Source organism: Dermacentor variabilis, chromosome 4, assembly GCF_050947875.1.
Source record: "Dermacentor variabilis isolate Ectoservices chromosome 4, ASM5094787v1, whole genome shotgun sequence".
NCBI classification, from domain to species: domain Eukaryota; kingdom Metazoa; phylum Arthropoda; class Arachnida; order Ixodida; family Ixodidae; genus Dermacentor; species Dermacentor variabilis.
In genome coordinates, this window is record NC_134571.1 from 59,142,631 (window position 1) to 59,159,433 (window position 16,803).

Sequence of the window (16,803 nt, forward strand, 5' to 3'; positions counted from 1 at the left end):
TGAACATTCATGTCAATAAAATAGTACACAGTGAACCGTATAAGCAATACAAGCAATATGCAGAATTTCACATCGTTGAACCATCACTTGGACCACTTGTCGACACATTCCAATTGAATTCAATTGTTGATTTTCCTTGTTTTCCCATACTTACTGCACGTGTTCCCATAGGCCATGTCAAGCCCAATATTTGTACGTTGATTCTCCTGATGCCACCGATGCTGAGCATCTCTGGGCTCACCCAATCCTTGAGATGGAGACCACCTCTGAACATCAGCCGCTACATACAACTTAGCATTAACATCAGCCTATGCACCTTAGCATTAACGTTTATTTTTAATGCGATTAGCATTCCTAGCCTACTTCGCCCGCTTTGGCGTGCTGCTGCTCACTGCTATGTAGCCCCTGAAACGCCATTCTGGCTCACAAAAAAAGAAAACAAATTGCACGTCCGATTGATAAAAGTGAGAACGCGCGCTCTTCTAGCTTACAATAAAAGTTTTACGCCTGAAAATTGCGCCTATGCAATCGCGTCGCAGTTCATTCGAAGTCAGACATGTTGAACCACAATTACACGGTGTCAGTGGAGCAAAACTGGCTGTGGTTGTAATGCAGCGCGTAGTGAATCTTTCTTTGTGGCGTGCGAAGATTTCTACAAGCGGTGGTCTGTCGTGGCGCTGTGGCGCGTGGGCGCATTAATACGAGTAGCATTATTAGCGTATAGTTCCCCCACTACGGATTGTATGTAAAGGTGTCTTCAGCAGCGAGCATTGTTTAACTGCGCGAACAAACGAACCACAAAGACAGCGAGGGACAAGGACGTCCTTGTCCCTCGCTGTCCTTGTGGTTCGTTTGTTCGCGCAGTTAAACAATGCTCGCTAATATCTACCAACTCGCCCAACAACAAGTTCTTCTAAACTATGTGTATCTTCAGCAGTACGGTGTCCCACTGCATGACTTGAATGCTAATAGCATGAACGTCTACAGTCATTGTTAGGTGGGTTCTTCCGGAGTTTCTTGTACGTGCATTTGCTGCTGCGCCTCAGTCCTTCTCCTTGTTTTTGTTTTATTGCAATAGCAATTATATGGACACTCCAGGCATATTTTAGTAGTCGCCGTCGCCGTCAGGTTCCGTATAAAGTCCAAGGGCAATAACACCGTCGCCGCGCGCCGTACGTTGTATATCGAGTGCAAGCACGCGAGGGAAACCGACGATCGCGGCTCAATCTGGCGCGCGCGAGGAAGAAAGGAGGAGAGCATATGCGCCCTCTTCCGTCGCGCGAAAGGCCGTTGGGGGATGGGAGGGAGGTCTCGCACGCAACCTGCGTGCGAGTCCCGACTTTTTGCTTTGAAACGTAATTCACCAGGATTATAATATAAAAAAATTACGTTTGAGTATACCTCACTCGAATATGCAACAACTTCATTCAGTGTTTTTTTTTTATCCAGTAATTCTTAATTCTTGTTTCTCGTGTTGCGTTTTAATATCGCCCCCCCCCTCGTTGGAGGTCAGCTAGCAGTTTGTGCGGCTGCGCCGATGAAAGCCGACCGTTTGGTTATTAGCAAGTGTCAATCGAAAAACAACACAGCCTGCGTGGGAGCCCCGAAACGACTCTATTCGACCAGAGTGTCGGGGATGAATTAGCACAAAAAACAGCCATCATGGAAAGCCTTATCATTTTTATAGTACTAGCCTTGTGTCTGAAAACTCGCTTAGACAGCTACGCTGTCTTTGGTGTATCAGTACCTAAGATTGTTCTACCTCTTCAAAGCATTTTTTTTTTTTAGAGCGCAGCTCTTCGGCGCCCTTTCCTGCGGCAAGCATCGCCGTCGGCCTCGGCGTAACCGAGCGAATGACAAAAGATGGAAGCGAACGCGCAGCGCAGCGGGGGGATGAAAGACGCGAGGAGGAAAGCGGAGGGGATGGTGCAGCGCAACCAGGAGGCGGAAAGCGGAAGAAGGTATGGCGAAAAGGGGGAAGAGGAAAGCGGAGGGCCGGTACTACTAGGCATGCGGCCAGAGCGGAAAAAAGGCGCTAGCGTGCGCTTCCGATAAACTGCGCATGGGCTACTTTCCCTGTGGCGCCGCCACCGCTAGAGAATGGGCTCTGCACGAGCCACGCGTTCCCGTGTCCACGCTTTCTTTCTGAACAATGAGCGTCGCAACCGGTGGAAGTGCTTCGTCTGCCGCAGCTGCTAAACGAGCGGCCCGAGCAGAAGCTGAGCGCTGCCGCCGAGAGCACCTTGTCCTTCAGACTCACATTTTTTTGCTATAACATACCGTGAATTGAAAACGCCTAACGCAACATTCTCGATAGACCGGTTGTGTCAACTCGATCGCGGCTTGCGGTTTCTCTCGAGCCCGCAGCACTGGTGGACCGACCGACACTTGCAACGTAGCCGAGACGGCAAAGCCGCCAGGCGACGGGTCACGCCCGCGCCTTCGGCGCTTTCGTATTTGACTCGTCCGAGGACGATGGGGAACACACCTCGATATCGTGGAAAAAGCGTCGTCCGACAACCAGCCCCTAACGCATCAAGCGGATGAGGCTGCAGACGTCAGCTGTGGGATCCACGGGAGCGATACCGGGGATACGCTTGACGGGCACGAAGCCCGCCGCACATCAAACACCCAGGTCGCTTTGGGGGCGACTGCTCTCTGGGACCCCCATGGGACCTCCGGACAGGCCGCCACTGGAATCTGAACCTGGCAACGTTTAACGTTAGAACGCTATCTAGCGAGGCGAGTCTAGCAGTGTTATTGGAGGAATTAGAGGGTAGTAAATGGGATATAATAGGGCTCAGTGAGGTTAGGAGGACAAAAGAAGCATATACAGTGCTAAAAAGCGGGCATGTACTGTGTTACCGGGGCTTAGCAGAGAGACGAGAACTAGGAGTCGGATTCCTGATTAATAAGGAAATAGCTGGTAACATACAGGAATTTTATAGCATTAACGAGAGGGTGGCAGGTCTTGTTGTGAAGCTTAATAAGAGGTACAAATTGAAGGTGGTACAAGTCTATGCCCCTACATGCAGTCATGATGACCAGGAAGTCGAAAGCTTTTATGAAGACGTGGAATCGGCGATGGGTAAAGTCAAAACAAAATACACTATACTGATGGGCGACTTCAATGCCAGGGTAGGCATCAAGCAGGCTGGAGACAAGTCAGTGGGGGAATATGGCATAGGCTCTAGGAATAGCAGAGGAGAATTATTAGTAGAGTTTGCAGAACAGAATAATATGCGGATAATGAACACCTTTTTCCGCAAGCGGGTTAGTCGAAAGTGGACGTGGAGGAGCCCGAATGGTGAGACTAGAAATGAAATCGACTTCATACTCTGCGCGAACCCTGGCATCATACAAGATGTAGACGTGCTCGGCAAGGTACGCTGCAGTGACCATAGAATGGTAAGAACTCGAATTAGCCTAGACTTGAGGAGGGAACGGAAGAAATTGGTACACAAGAAGCCAATCAATGAGTTAGCGGTAAGAGGGAAACTAGAGGAATTCCGGATCAAGCTACAGAACAGGTACTCGGCTTTAACGCAGGAAGAGGACCTTAGTGTTGCAGCAATGAACGACAATCTCATGGGCATCATTAAGGAGTGCGCAATAGAAGTCGGTGGTAACGCCGTTATACAGGAAACCAGTAAGCTATCGCAGGAGACGAAAGATCTGATCAAGAAACGCCAATGTATTAAAGCCTCTAACCCTACAGCTAGAATAGAACTGGCAGAACTTTCTAAGTTAATCAACAAGCGTAAGACAGCGGACATCAGAAACTATAATATGGATAGAATTGAACAGGCTAAAAGAAGGAAGCCTAAAAACAGTGAAGAAGAAACTAGGAATAGGCAAGAATCAGACGTGTGCGTTAAGAGACAAAGCCGGAAATATCGTTACTAATATGGATGAGATAGTTCAAGTGGCTGAGGAGTTCTATAGAGATTTATACAGTACCAGTGGTACCCACGACGATAGTGGAAGAGAGAATAGCCTAGAGGAATTCGAAATCCCACAGGTAACGCCAGAAGAAGTAAAGAAAGCCTTAGGAGCTATGCAAAGGGGGAAGGCAGCTGGGGAGGATCAGGTAACAGCAGATTTGTTGAAGGATGGTGGTCAGATTGTTTTAGAGAAACTGGCCACCCTGTATACGCAATGCCTCATAACCTCGAGCGTACCGGAATCTTGGAAGAACGCTAACATAATCCTAATCCATAAGAAAGGGGACGCCAAAGACTTGAAAAATTATAGACCGATCAGCTTACTGTCCGTTGCCTACAAAGTATTTACTAAGGTAATCGCAAATAGAATCAGGAACACCTTAGACTTCTGTCAACCAAAGGACCAGGCAGGATTCCGTAAAGGCTACTCAACAATAGACCATATTCACACTGTCAATCAAGTGATAGAGAAATGTGCAGAATATAACCAACCCTTATATATAGCTTTCATTGATTGCGAGAAAGCGTTTGATTCAGTCGAAACCTCAGCAGTCATGGAGGCATTACGGAATCAGGGTGTAGATGAGCCATATGTAAAAATACTGGAAGATATCTATAGCGGCTCCACAGCCACCGTAGTCCTCCACAAAGAAAGTAACAAAATCCCTATAAAGAAAGGCGTCAGACAGGGAGATACGATATCTCCAATGCTATTCACAGCATGTTTACAGGAGGTATTCAGAGGCTTGGAGTGGGAAGAATTGGGGATAAAAGTTGATGGAGAATACCTTAGCAACTTGCGATTCGCTGATGATATTGCCTTGCTTAGTAACTCAGGAGACCAATTGCAATGCATGCTCACTGACCTGGAGAGGCAAAGCAGAAGGGCGGGTCTGAAAATTAATTTGCAGAAAACTAAAGTATTGTTTAACAGTCTCGGAAGAGAACAGCAGTTTACGATAGGTAGCGAAGCACTGGAAGTGGTAAGGGAATACATCTACTTAGGGCAGGTAGTGACCACGGATCCGGATCATGAGACTGAAATAACCAGAAGAATAAGAATGGGCTGGAATGCGTTTGGCAGGCATTCTCAAATCATGAACAGCAGGTTACCACTATCCCTCAAAAGGAAAGTGTATAACAGCTGTTTGTTACCAGTACTCACATATGGGGCAGAAACCTGGAGGCTTACGAAAAGGGTTCTGCTGAAATTGAGGACGACGCAACGAGCTATGGAAAGAAGAATGATGGGTGTAACGTTAAGGGATAAGAAAAGAGCAGATTGGGTGAGGCAACAAACGCGGGTAAACGACATCTTAGTTGAAATCAAGAAAAAGAAATGGGCATGGGCAGGACATGTAATGAGGAGGGAAGATAACCGATGGTCATTAAGGGTTACGGACTGGATTCCAAGGGAAGGGAAGCGTAGCAGGGGGCGGCAGAAAGTTAGGTGGGCGGATGAAATTAAGACGTTTGCAGGGACAACATGGCCACAATTAGTACATGACCGGGGTAGTTGGAGAAGTATGGGAGAGGCCTTTGCCCTGCAGTGGGCGTAACTAGGCTGATGATGATGATGATGAAACAGCGGCACTCAAAATTCCCATTAGGAAGTATCGTAATCGTCGGTGATATTTTTTTCTCTTTACTTAAGAGGTTGGTGCTTCTAATAAGCACCATCATCTGGTTCCTTCTTTCGCGATTCATTGATTAATTGATCTTTATTTGATTTGTAACACAAAGTTCCCAAGCACTGAGCACTCGATGCCGCGCGCAGACGCTGCACGCCCGGTATGTGCTGCTGGTGCTGCACGAGGCGCGACGCTACCTGCAGACCAAGCCGAACGTGAGCGCCGCCTCGACAGCCTTCGCCAAGCAGATCACCGTGGTGGGCGACCTGCACGGAAAGCTCGACGACCTGCTCACCGTCTTCTACAAGGTGTGTGTGTGTGCATGAGCGGAACGGCTTAACGCGCCGCGCCCACGAACAATCGCTCTTGTTTATTTATTTGAATCATTATGGAGATGAAAACAAATAGAGGTGTGGTTGGGGTCACCGATTCCTATTGACGGATTATCGCTTGGTTATTAATATTGGGTAGAATAATAAAGAAAATACAAGAAACAAGAAATAACACTTATATGAAACAACAAAATGTTTTCAAGGTGGAAGTCTCTTTCGAAGAATTTCAATTGAAACAAAGTCCTCGGATATATGAGTTACCCATAGGCTGCACGCCAGAATGAGACAAAATTGAGGCATAATTGAAAAAATTGCACAAAGTGCTCCGCAGTCAGTAACAATAACCTGTGTCAGTGTCTTCCGGTATGCGTTGAAGTGCTTTCACTGCTTTGCGATGCACGTCTTCTCAAGGCCGTGTCTTTTGAAATCAAGCAAACGGTGTTCCTTTTGCAGGTGGTATTGGGGGCTGTCTATGTGTAGTGATGCGCTTGGGATAGTAGAAGAAAAGATAGTACACACGGCCTTCGTTCGATGTATTCAGTAGTTAGGTGTAGCCACTGCCTGCGTGTACAACGAAATCAGGGAATTTTCCCCCGCGCCATAGAACTTTGCGTACTAAATCAAAAGACGAAAGTAATGCAGCCCACGAAATTACTCTTAAAAACGTGGATTTCAGTTGCAACTACTCACTAAGCGAGTACACTCTCCAAACTTTTCGAGCACGTTGCATCGTTGAACTTAATAGATCATTTTCAAACCAAAGCTTTCTTCCACTAGTACGAATTTCGACACTTATCATTGCGTGAGAGACAAATCACTGAGTTCATTCACGACATCCTATATTCCATCTTGATGGCCAAATACAAATATATGAGGATTTCTTAAACCTATAAAGTTCATTCGACTGTATACCACACACTTATCTAATTGCGAAAATCTGTGATCGTCTTGGCTTACCGATGCTTTATTGGCTTACCTGATCCTCTCGGTTTTTACCGCAACTGCCGTGTTCAGTTTACATTTGGCAAATGCCAAGATCCTCCTTTGAGTGATATACGCACGGCGCTTTCCAAAGCGCAGTGTTATCACTGCTATTATTCCATTATCGACAAAAAGCTGAGGGATACCAAGACAAAATTAGCACTGTTTCCTGACGGCTGAGTTGTGTGCTGTGCTCTCCGCTGAGCTGATAACATCGTAACCTTACATAATGACACCAAAATTTTCGCTACGTGGTGTGAAAAATGGCATCTGAAGCTTTCAAATTTTCACTCCATGACACTTGCACTCAAGCGTACGACTCTCTATATACCACATATCGTTTCAGTTCCCGTCACCAAAACCTCGTCGCATACGAATGTTAGTGGATTTTAATTTTACACTCCTAGTCATATAGAAATGATATTTAAAACTATTTGCTTGGAGGCCTCACGCACGCTCGGTTATCTGTCACGAAGCATGTCGTATGTTGTACGGTAAATTAGAAAGTTTGCGTATAAGACGCACGCACTAAACTTGAATATGCTTCTGGCGTTTGGCACATCTCTCAAGCTTCGATTACTAACGAATTAAACAATGCATATCATAACGTCTGATTTATCACTTCTGAATGTGATCCGATATCTAACGTAACTGCAGTGAAAGGCAACCACAACCTTCCATCGCTTCAAATCCACAGCAACATCTCCTACCCTCTGCCTCTTAAGTACACTTCCCTTATATATATATATGCGTGTGTGTGTGTGTGTGTGCGCGCGCGCGCGCGCGCGTGTGTGTGTGTGTGTGTGTGTGTGTGTGTGTGTGTGTGTGTGTGTGTGTGTGTGTGTGTGTGTGTGTGTGTGTGTGTGTGTGTGTGTGTGTGTGTGTGTGTGTGTGTGTGTGTGTGTGTGTGTGTGTGTGTGTGTGTGTGTGTGTGTGTGTGTGTGTGTGTGTGTGTGTGTGTGTGTGTGTGTGTGTGTGTGTGTGTGTGTGTGTGTGTGTGTGTGTGTGTGTGTGTGTGTGTGTGTGTGTGTGTGTGTGTGTGTGTGTGTGTGTGTGTGTGTGTGTGTGTGTGTGTGTGTGTGTGTGTGTGTGTGTGTGTGTGTGTGTGTGTGTGTGTGTGTGTGTGTGTGTGTGTGTGTGTGTGTGTGTGTGTGTGTGTGTGTGTGTGTGTGTGTGTGTGTGTGTGTGTGTGTGTGTGTGTGTGTGTGTGTGTGTGTGTGTGTGTGTGTGTGTGTGTGTGTGTGTGTGTGTGTGTGTGTGTGTGTGTGTGTGTGTGTGTGTGTGTGTGTGTGTGTGTGTGTGTGTGTGTGTGTGTGTGTGTGTGTGTGTGTGTGTGTGTGTGTGTGTGTGTGTGTGTGTGTGTGTGTGTGTGTGTGTGTGTGTGTGTGTGTGTGTGTGTGTGTGTGTGTGTGTGTGTGTGTGTGTGTGTGTGTGTGTGTGTGTGTGTGTGTGTGTGTGTGTGTGTGTGTGTGTGTGTGTGTGTGTGTGTGTGTGTGTGTGTGTGTGTGTGTGTGTGTGTGTGTGTGTGTGTGTGTGTGTGTGTGTGTGTGTGTGTGTGTGTGTGTGTGTGTGTGTGTGTGTGTGTGTGTGTGTGTGTGTGTGTGTGTGTGTGTGTGTGTGTGTGTGTGTGTGTGTGTGTGTGTGTGTGTGTGTGTGTGTGTGTGTGTGTGTGTGTGTGTGTGTGTGTGTGTGTGTGTGTGTGTGTGTGTGTGTGTGTGTGTGTGTGTGTGTGTGTGTGTGTGTGTGTGTGTGTGTGTGTGTGTGTGTGTGTGTGTGTGTGTGTGTGTGTGTGTGTGTGTGTGTGTGTGTGTGTGTGTGCCCCCTTGAGTGCAGCTTCGTGTACAGACCGGGCATCTTTTCCGGTAACTGTCCAGCGTCATCACTTATAAAACACCCTTGCTTTTTTGTTACGACAGTGTCTACATCCCTTCGCCGTTAACACAACTCGTTAAGTGTTCATACCCTCCTTCTTTATTTACGGCTCCTTCTTTTTGCATTTTATTTAATGTTGTTATTGCCTTACAGACTTACAATGCTTCGGTATATCATACACAAGGTCAGTCTTCTGCTTCTTGTTTACTCGGTTGATTAACCGCTGAGTACCACATGTATTTCCTTATTACATCTTTATTGTTTCATTTACATCCGTTATATATACTACCTTGGTGCTCGTCAGCGCGTCTTACATTCGTCGGCGGCCTTCGGGCCTTAGAAGCTGCAGTGAATGGAAAGAAATGAAATGCTATACATAACCGCGAGCATGTCGAGGCGAGGGCCTGCTTTCACAAAAATGCTTTTGCGATAAAGCTGTTCGTTAGAGCAAGTGCCCACCATTCGCAGCGCAATTCTTCGTGGGCTAGGCCCCATATAGCCTAGAGCTCTCCTTTCAGATCGCGGACGGTTGTCGAGCTTGTTGAGGGTGATGGAGAGTGTCCGCGTGTGTTCGCGAAACCGATGGCAGTGAAAGATGAGGTGCACAGGCACCTTATCACAGACATATGTTTCGAAAGCACTTAGAACTGTCTTTTATGTCAATGCGAAAAGCATTCACATATGAGCCAGGGGAGGGGAGGGAACCTCGGGCACGTGCAACACCCCCCCCCCATTTCCGTGTTAATAAGCGGCCTGGTTAGCAAAGAAGTTTGACAATAAGTTAAGGACAGCGTAAAGCTGTGGAACGAAACATGATAGGCGTAACGTTGAGAGACAGGAAGAGAGTGGTGTGAGTCGGAGAGCAAACGGAGGGTAGCCGATATTATGGTTGATAATGAGAGGAAAAATTGGCTTGGGCGGGCCATGCAAGGCGTAAGGCAGATAACCGGTTGTTTCTTATAGTTGCATAATGGTTTCCAAGGTAAGGGAAACGCAGCCGAGGACGGCAGAAAATTGGGTGTGGCGATGAAATTAGGAAATTTGCACGCATAAATTGGAATCAGCTGGCGCAAGACAATTGGAGATCGCTGGGGGAAGCATTCGTCCTGCAGGCGACATCAAAATAGGCTAGTGATGATGTGGCCTGCCCAGCCTCCCTCACCTTTCCCGTTGTCTAGTGCGTGCTCAACACGTCCCCTCCGCCCCTCCGAAATAAATTTCAGGCTACGGCAATGGTAGCCAGTACATGTATGGCAGCCAGCCGGAGACTATTTGTAGTTAACATTCTTGTCTCCCTTTCCTTCTCTCTCTCTCTCTCTCTCTTGGTAGAGCACATGTACTCGTCACGACAAAGGTATATTTAATAGGAAGCTTTACGTCGGGGGCTCCTGTCTAAATACATGGCAAAGGAGAAATCGTTTTCCTCGGCAACCACTACACCGAATTTGATTAGGCTTCTTGCATGGAAAAGAAAAGAGTTCAAATCAAGTGACTGCTGGAAGCGTACTTTTAATTTAGACCGTCATCATTTTATAAATTATGTGAGAGCCGAAAATTTACAGGAAACGAAACTGTCATGTTTCTAACTCTGTACCCCAGTAATGCAAGATGATATCACAATTATGTAAATTGCATCTAATAGTAAATCTAGAAAGGACAAAACTGATGTATTATACATAACTCTGATATACACTACTAATGTCTGAGTAGGACTTTTTGCAGAACCCTTGTAAATATTGTAAAAAATTCAAGTAAAATATAATTTGATATATCGAATTTGTCCGCTTTGGATGTTCTAACGGGCGTAGTTGACATAACTGCGATAACTTTTCTTAGTGCAGAGTTATAGATTTTTAAAGCTTGTGCTTTTATTTCTTTTTCTACTTGCCAATTTTACGCAATTCTTATTTAAAAATTCAGTCGTCACTGGAATTTAGCTGTCTCTTTCAAGTGCAACAAAGTCCATTAAAATCGGTCCAGGGGTTACCTCAGAAAAACATTTACGCGTTTGGCATCGGAGCGGGCCCGAGCAACAGCTTCCTCTTAACTGCCAGCGCATTCACGCCCCTTCTGAGCTCTCATCCGTCAGTTTCCCAAGAAGCCGAGTAAATGGCAGGCAAATAGTCTGGAAGTGAGAGCAGACAGAATAATTTATGCACGCAGTGTCCTCCGGCTCGACTGTATTGGCTGCCCCGAGGCGGTGGCCGCGGTGACAAACCGCGCATCAAGCCATAGCAACTAAAAGCGGTGCCATAAGGCGCCTGGTCCCGCGCGACCAATCAATTTTTCATCCTTGCCTTTGACGACAAGCGACGAAGAAAATGTTTCCTTCCCCGCCGGTTGAGCCTTCTCTCCCCTGCCATATGCGCTGCACGTGCGGCGGCAACAGCGTGTAGCCGACAGCGCTAGCCGACAAGCGCAGGGCATACTGATAAGGCGAAGTTCATCGTGTTTTCAAACAATATCGCCAACAAGATGGTCGGTACAGGCCTAGTGTCTACGTGTCTTGCAGAAAAGCACGCAGCATAAAGGAGGGAGCTCACGTGGGGAGGGTAGCCAAGGCGAGAGGGAAACCGCTCGCTCGCCTTCGACGTCAAAGTGGTTTAACTATGTAGGGGAACCTTTAACGCGTCATTTAGTTTGAACCAGAGTCTGTTCCTCATGTTTCCGTCAGTTTAGCGTTGCCTGTAACCATGGGTCGAAAAATAGATTATGAAATGAAGGTTATTACAGGGCAGCAAGACCGCTGCTGAGCAAAACGCTTCTTTTCTTTTCTCTCTCTCTCTCTCTAGTTTTACTGCGATATCAATTATATGGACACTGCAGCCATATTTTTGCCGTCGCCTTCCCAGTGATCTTCCGTATAAACTACAGGGGCGATAACACCGTAGCCGCGCGTTGTGTGCTGTATGTGCGAGGGGAAGCACGCGACGGAAGCCGACGATCGCGGCTCAATCTGGCGCCCACGAGGAGACAAAGGGGAGAGCAAACACACCGCCTTCCGTCGCGCGAAAGGTAGTGGGGGGATGCGGGGGGGATGGGAGGTGGTGGGTGAGGGGTGAGGGGGGCTCCAGCAGCGACTGCGACTTTCGTGATCGGGAGGAAGGGAAACTGACGATCACGGCTCAGTCTCGCTCATCTTATATGGAGGAAAGCGGGGAGGCAGCGCGAGAGGGAGGGGGGGGCGGCTTCGATTTCGCCAACAAGTGCATACTTTGCACAGCAGCGCGCGGTCGTGCGCGCCGTATCTTGAAAGAGATCTGCACACAGCCCATACCTTTGTGCGCGCTGTGTTCTCGCCGCTCTTGCATTGAAGGGATAGACCGCCACGAAGGTCACTTCGCTCGCTGCTGCTGCCGCGCTTCTCGTACCAGCGTTTTCACAGCGAGTGATGTGTTCATGTTTGCTTGTGCACGCTGACACCATGCTTTTTAATTCAGTTAGTAAGCGAATGCTTCCGCGTTTACACGGCCGATGAAACTACTTTCCTTACTTAGTATACCTGTCTGCTAATTTGCTATCGCAATCGATGCTTCCCCTCTCGGCCAAAACTGCAACTTTCTTCACATGAAAATGAATTGAAGCGATTTCATCTCCTTATCATGGTGACGGCTGTATGTTGTAAGGTAAGAAGGAACGTGACAGGTTCGATGGTTAGCCAAAGAGAATGAAATGAAGGCGATAAATTGGATTCATGCGGCAGTAAAGCGTGAGCATTAGCTTTCCTCCTAGAAAGCGCGGCGTTCATCGTTACCTTTAACTATTCAACACACAGAACAATAACGCAGCCGCTAACGCGACTGTCAGAACGGGCGACACGCGTCCGGGCTTTACCGGGAGCGAAGGTAGCCACCATAGCGAAGGTATGGTGGCTATAGCCATACCGAAGGGCTGACGACTGAACGCCAACTGGGGTACCGCATTCCCGCTGAATTTCAGCGCGCTGCCACTGTCAGGTGCCTCGTCTCCTTTCACCTGCGTCAGCCTCCCCTACACTCCTCACTCCTCTTTTGCAGTACAAAAGCCGACAGGCGGGTTAACGTTCGCAGGACCGTTCTATGCAGACGCATTAAAATAAAGTCCGTATTAAGCCCTGTAGACACACTTGAACACAAAGACACAAAAGGTGACAATAGGTTGCACCCCGCACTAAACTGAGATGTAACGTGTATATTCAGTTCCGAATACGTACAGTATAGACCGCGATGCGGGCCGACACGAACAGGCGCATGCAAGAGAAAAATGCGCAGCTGACATGATACACGCGCAGAGAAACAGCAATAAAAGCAAGCTCCATCACACGAGCCGCAAAAAAAATATAATTAACGTGGAACACATGTTATTCAAGCGCACATAAATGCAAATGATAAAAGAGGGTTGCGACTGCATAGCTGTACCTTGTGCTGCATCTAGAAAGTACTCGTTTAGCACTTCTCTGTCCTCAAAAAGCTGTCCAGGTGTGTGCACTGCTTTTCTGTGTTCTGTTCTCGATGGCCAAGGACAAATGATGCCCATCGACGTTTCTCACACGCAAATAATTCTTTAGTTGCACTTATCTACCACAGTCAGTTTTCTAACACGGCGTTTAAAGACGAATTAAACTGTTGACCGGAAAATTAATGTCCAGTGACCGTGGTGTTAGATGCAAGGATGATGTCCCCGTAACTATATAGCACCAGTGTGAAATATGTTTACCGCGCTAACAATGCCGTAGTTCCTCCTATTTCACACTGAAAGTAAACGCACACAACAAACAAATGGACTAGCGACCAAGCAAAAACAAATCTAACATTGCTCTCGTGCACCGCCTCCGGCTTTCTCTACAGTTCTCGACGCAGCTAGCTCATAAGAAAACATTTCTTATGGACTTATAGCGACGGAACCTGTCAATTATTTATCACGTTATCAACTTAGCAACCAATTTATACCACTCACATGAACTTGCCGAAAGTTCTGCCAGCGAGATATGACGCAAGCTGCGCCCTCTCTCTAGCTTGCTCTGACTCTCCGCTCGCAGTAACAGAAGCGCAAAAGTTCGGCGAAAAAGTTTCTTCCTAGACTTTATTTCTTTCATTTTGCTTCTTCTTTCTTCTTCATATTGCCCGAAAACTGTCTCCACGGAACAGCCTTCGATTCCGATAGTTCCACAGTCTCTATTGGAGAAACGTTGCCGGTCCGAGCGAGAAAAGAATGAAGAAAACAGCGAGGAAGAATAAAAAGAGGGAGAAAGAAAAGGAAACGAAAGAAACGTCAGGCTGCGACGCTAGCCTAATTTGGAGCACCGTTCCGACAACCTCAGTCCCAGACCGTCCTTCCAGCTCCGTTCTTACCTTATAGCACACAGCTCGCTTTGCGCCGGAGGGAGTCAGCCGCAAAAGGAGCGCGGTTCCCTTTGGCCTTTGCTTTTTCGGCGGGACCTGTTTCGCGGTCTGGCGTTTGGCGTTGATTTGTTCGTTTCCGAGGCTCCGACGAGCGCGAAAGAAACGGACGGAACGGTGCGTGACAGAGGGAGGGGTGGGGGGGCTTCTGCTTTTTTTTTTTTTTTTTCCCCGCCTGACCGGCTCCTATTTCGTTATGAAACGCGGAGGTGATCTGTGGTTTGGCTCGCTTCCCTCATGTCGCGGTGACAGTTCCGTGGTCTCGTTCCTTCAGATTTGTTGCACTATACAGTTTTCTTTTGTGTAGTTCTGTCTTTCACAGTCGCGATGTTTGACGGCCTCCTTCGAGAACCGATGGCCATTTTTCCCTCAACAGGAAAAGTCTAATCTCGCGCCCGAAAAAAACGCAGTGATGAGTGAAAACGGACGAGGACAACAAACTTTTAATCAACGCTGTTTTCAAGAACGACGGTTGGCCTTCTTAATCATCTGTCGGCGGATGAAACTGGGCTATGCTTTTACGAGTAAGCGCGCTTTTTGTGTAAGCCTTATTCCATCCGCGGTCTCTCTGTTGAGGCAGCGTACAAAACATTGTCGAATCCGGGCGTCAGCGAAATAATGGATGTCAGTCAGATCGGCAGCGAGTCTTGGGCACGGATTACACGGTTTATGCTGCTGCGAGTTAACCGAGCGGATAAAGAAATATGATGAGCCCGGGCGTATAGCGAGAGCAGCGGATCGATATTTTTCAGCCTTTGTTCGCATGTGTATGTGTAGAACAACAAGCGGAACAATGCTCAGGTCGGCGTGACATATAATAGGGTACCCGTTCAGTCGGCGAGCTGATATCGAAGCAGGAATAACGAAGGAGAGTCGGAAACAAGAAAAACTAGAGGATGAAAATTCTGTACCTTCTATGTCGTTCTCTTGCGATGTCAAATGAGTATCTGCACGGTGGAATTCGTGTATCCTGCACTCGCCTAATCAATGGATGCAGTGATCCACAATAATATTAATAGAAAAAGACTTAGCCGTGAACGAATTACATTCTTTTTTCTGGTGAAGAGGATGGCTCGTGGCCTCAGCAAAGAAAGATTGGTTGGGTTAGCTCAGGTTAGCTTAGCTTAAGTTTTCTTCGGGTGTTATAGCGAACCTCAATCTCCTGCGTGTCTCCACAATCTCCACAGTAACCTTCGTCGTAATACCGTGTGTCCTCGCCAGTGTGCGCCCCTAATACTTCCAAAAACGCGAACATCAATTGTCCTCACCAGATTGGCGCCTGCGGCAGGGTGATTAACCACTACGCATTTCTTGTACGGACAACGAAGCGCCTATCGAAGAAAAACCCTGCAATTTCCAGATATTTTGTACATCTTTAAGACTAGCACTCGGCAATGAGCAGCAAGTAAGTAATTGCTTGAGAGGGTGCTGGGGCCGTATTTCATTGCATTTCCGTTCTTATCATCCGTCACGCCGAGTAACCGATCCCAGAGGTATCCTGTGGTTCGGCGCTGTCCGAGCCATGAAGAAGGGCGAGGCGAATGAGTAATTCAAATGAACCTTTACAAAATACGTCCCGAGGTTCCCGCTCGCGTTATGGCCAGTTCCTTTCCGAAGCATAAACATATCCTCGACGCGTATTGACAAAATATCTATCACGTAAGTGTCATCTCCGCATAACGATCGACACGTTGTCATGCCAGATCGCTATCATGAGTGGCGGACGCCTTAAGCCGGCCAATACGGAAACTCTATTACGCAAGAGAAGTTTTTGAATGACAACACTGTGGGGGACCCGATTCGCAAAGCTCGCGAAGTCCGTAAGAGCTGTCTGTCATTGGGCGGCCGCCATCACTAATATCAAGTCTAACGTCACGATTGGGCAGCACCGGCCTGCTTTTACGTGCAGTTCCAGCGCGAGTGAGTGAGTGAAAACTTTTATTGAGTCTTTCAAGAGTTTCGCGGTTACGAGGTCTCCGTCGTCTTCACCTTCTTGACGCTGGTGACTTGAGACTTCTCTTCAGCAAGGGTGGGCCCCTATTCCAAGGCTCCACTGAGTCGTGCTGCATCGCTCGCGTGCTGCACTAGGGCCCTTTGGGCCGTGAGCTCGCTGCTGGTGAGCCGACTCTCCCATTGCTCCGCACTCGGGAGTTCGTGTTTGTGGAATGCTTTGTTGCGTTCGCACTCCCAGGTGATGTGGTAGAGTGTAGGCGTGGCACCGCACCAAGGGCAGGTGGCTCTGTATTGTGTCTGAAACATCTTATAGAGCGCGAAAATTTTTTCCATGAATATTGGCCCTAAGCGTTTCTTTTAGAGCCGGTGCTTACATCGCTCGAACACGCGATCGCGTTCACGAGCACGGAAAGGGCGTGCTTGTGTGCGCGTGCGCGCAGCAGCTGCGTGTGTTGTGATCTTTCCTCGGTGGCGCATGCGCAGAACGGCCTGCCCTCGAGGGATAACCCGTACGTGTTCAATGGGGACTTCGTTGACCGTGGCATGCACTCGGTCGAAGTGCTCATGCTGCTGCTTGTCTGCATGCTCGTCTGGAGGGACGCCGTCTTCCTCAACCGGGGAAACCACGAAGACTTCAACGTCAACCTCAGGTGCGTTAACCTCAGCGCTATACCATGTTCCTCTGCTGTCGAAAAAAAAAAAAGCGGTCGTC

At 47.8% G+C, this 16,803-nt stretch overlaps 1 protein-coding gene across 2 annotated transcripts in view; it reads left to right on the forward strand.

Annotated features, from left to right (window-relative positions):
- The window catches only part of rdgC (retinal degeneration C), a 235,768-nt gene that overhangs the window by 175,262 nt on the left and 43,703 nt on the right, over positions 1-16,803 (forward strand). For both annotated transcript variants that reach the window (XM_075689206.1, XM_075689207.1), the window contains exons 5-6: positions 5,722-5,883; positions 16,575-16,741. In XM_075689206.1, coding sequence (XP_075545321.1) covers positions 5,722-5,883; positions 16,575-16,741 — 329 coding nt within the window. The remainder of the gene's footprint in view (positions 1-5,721; positions 5,884-16,574; positions 16,742-16,803) is intronic.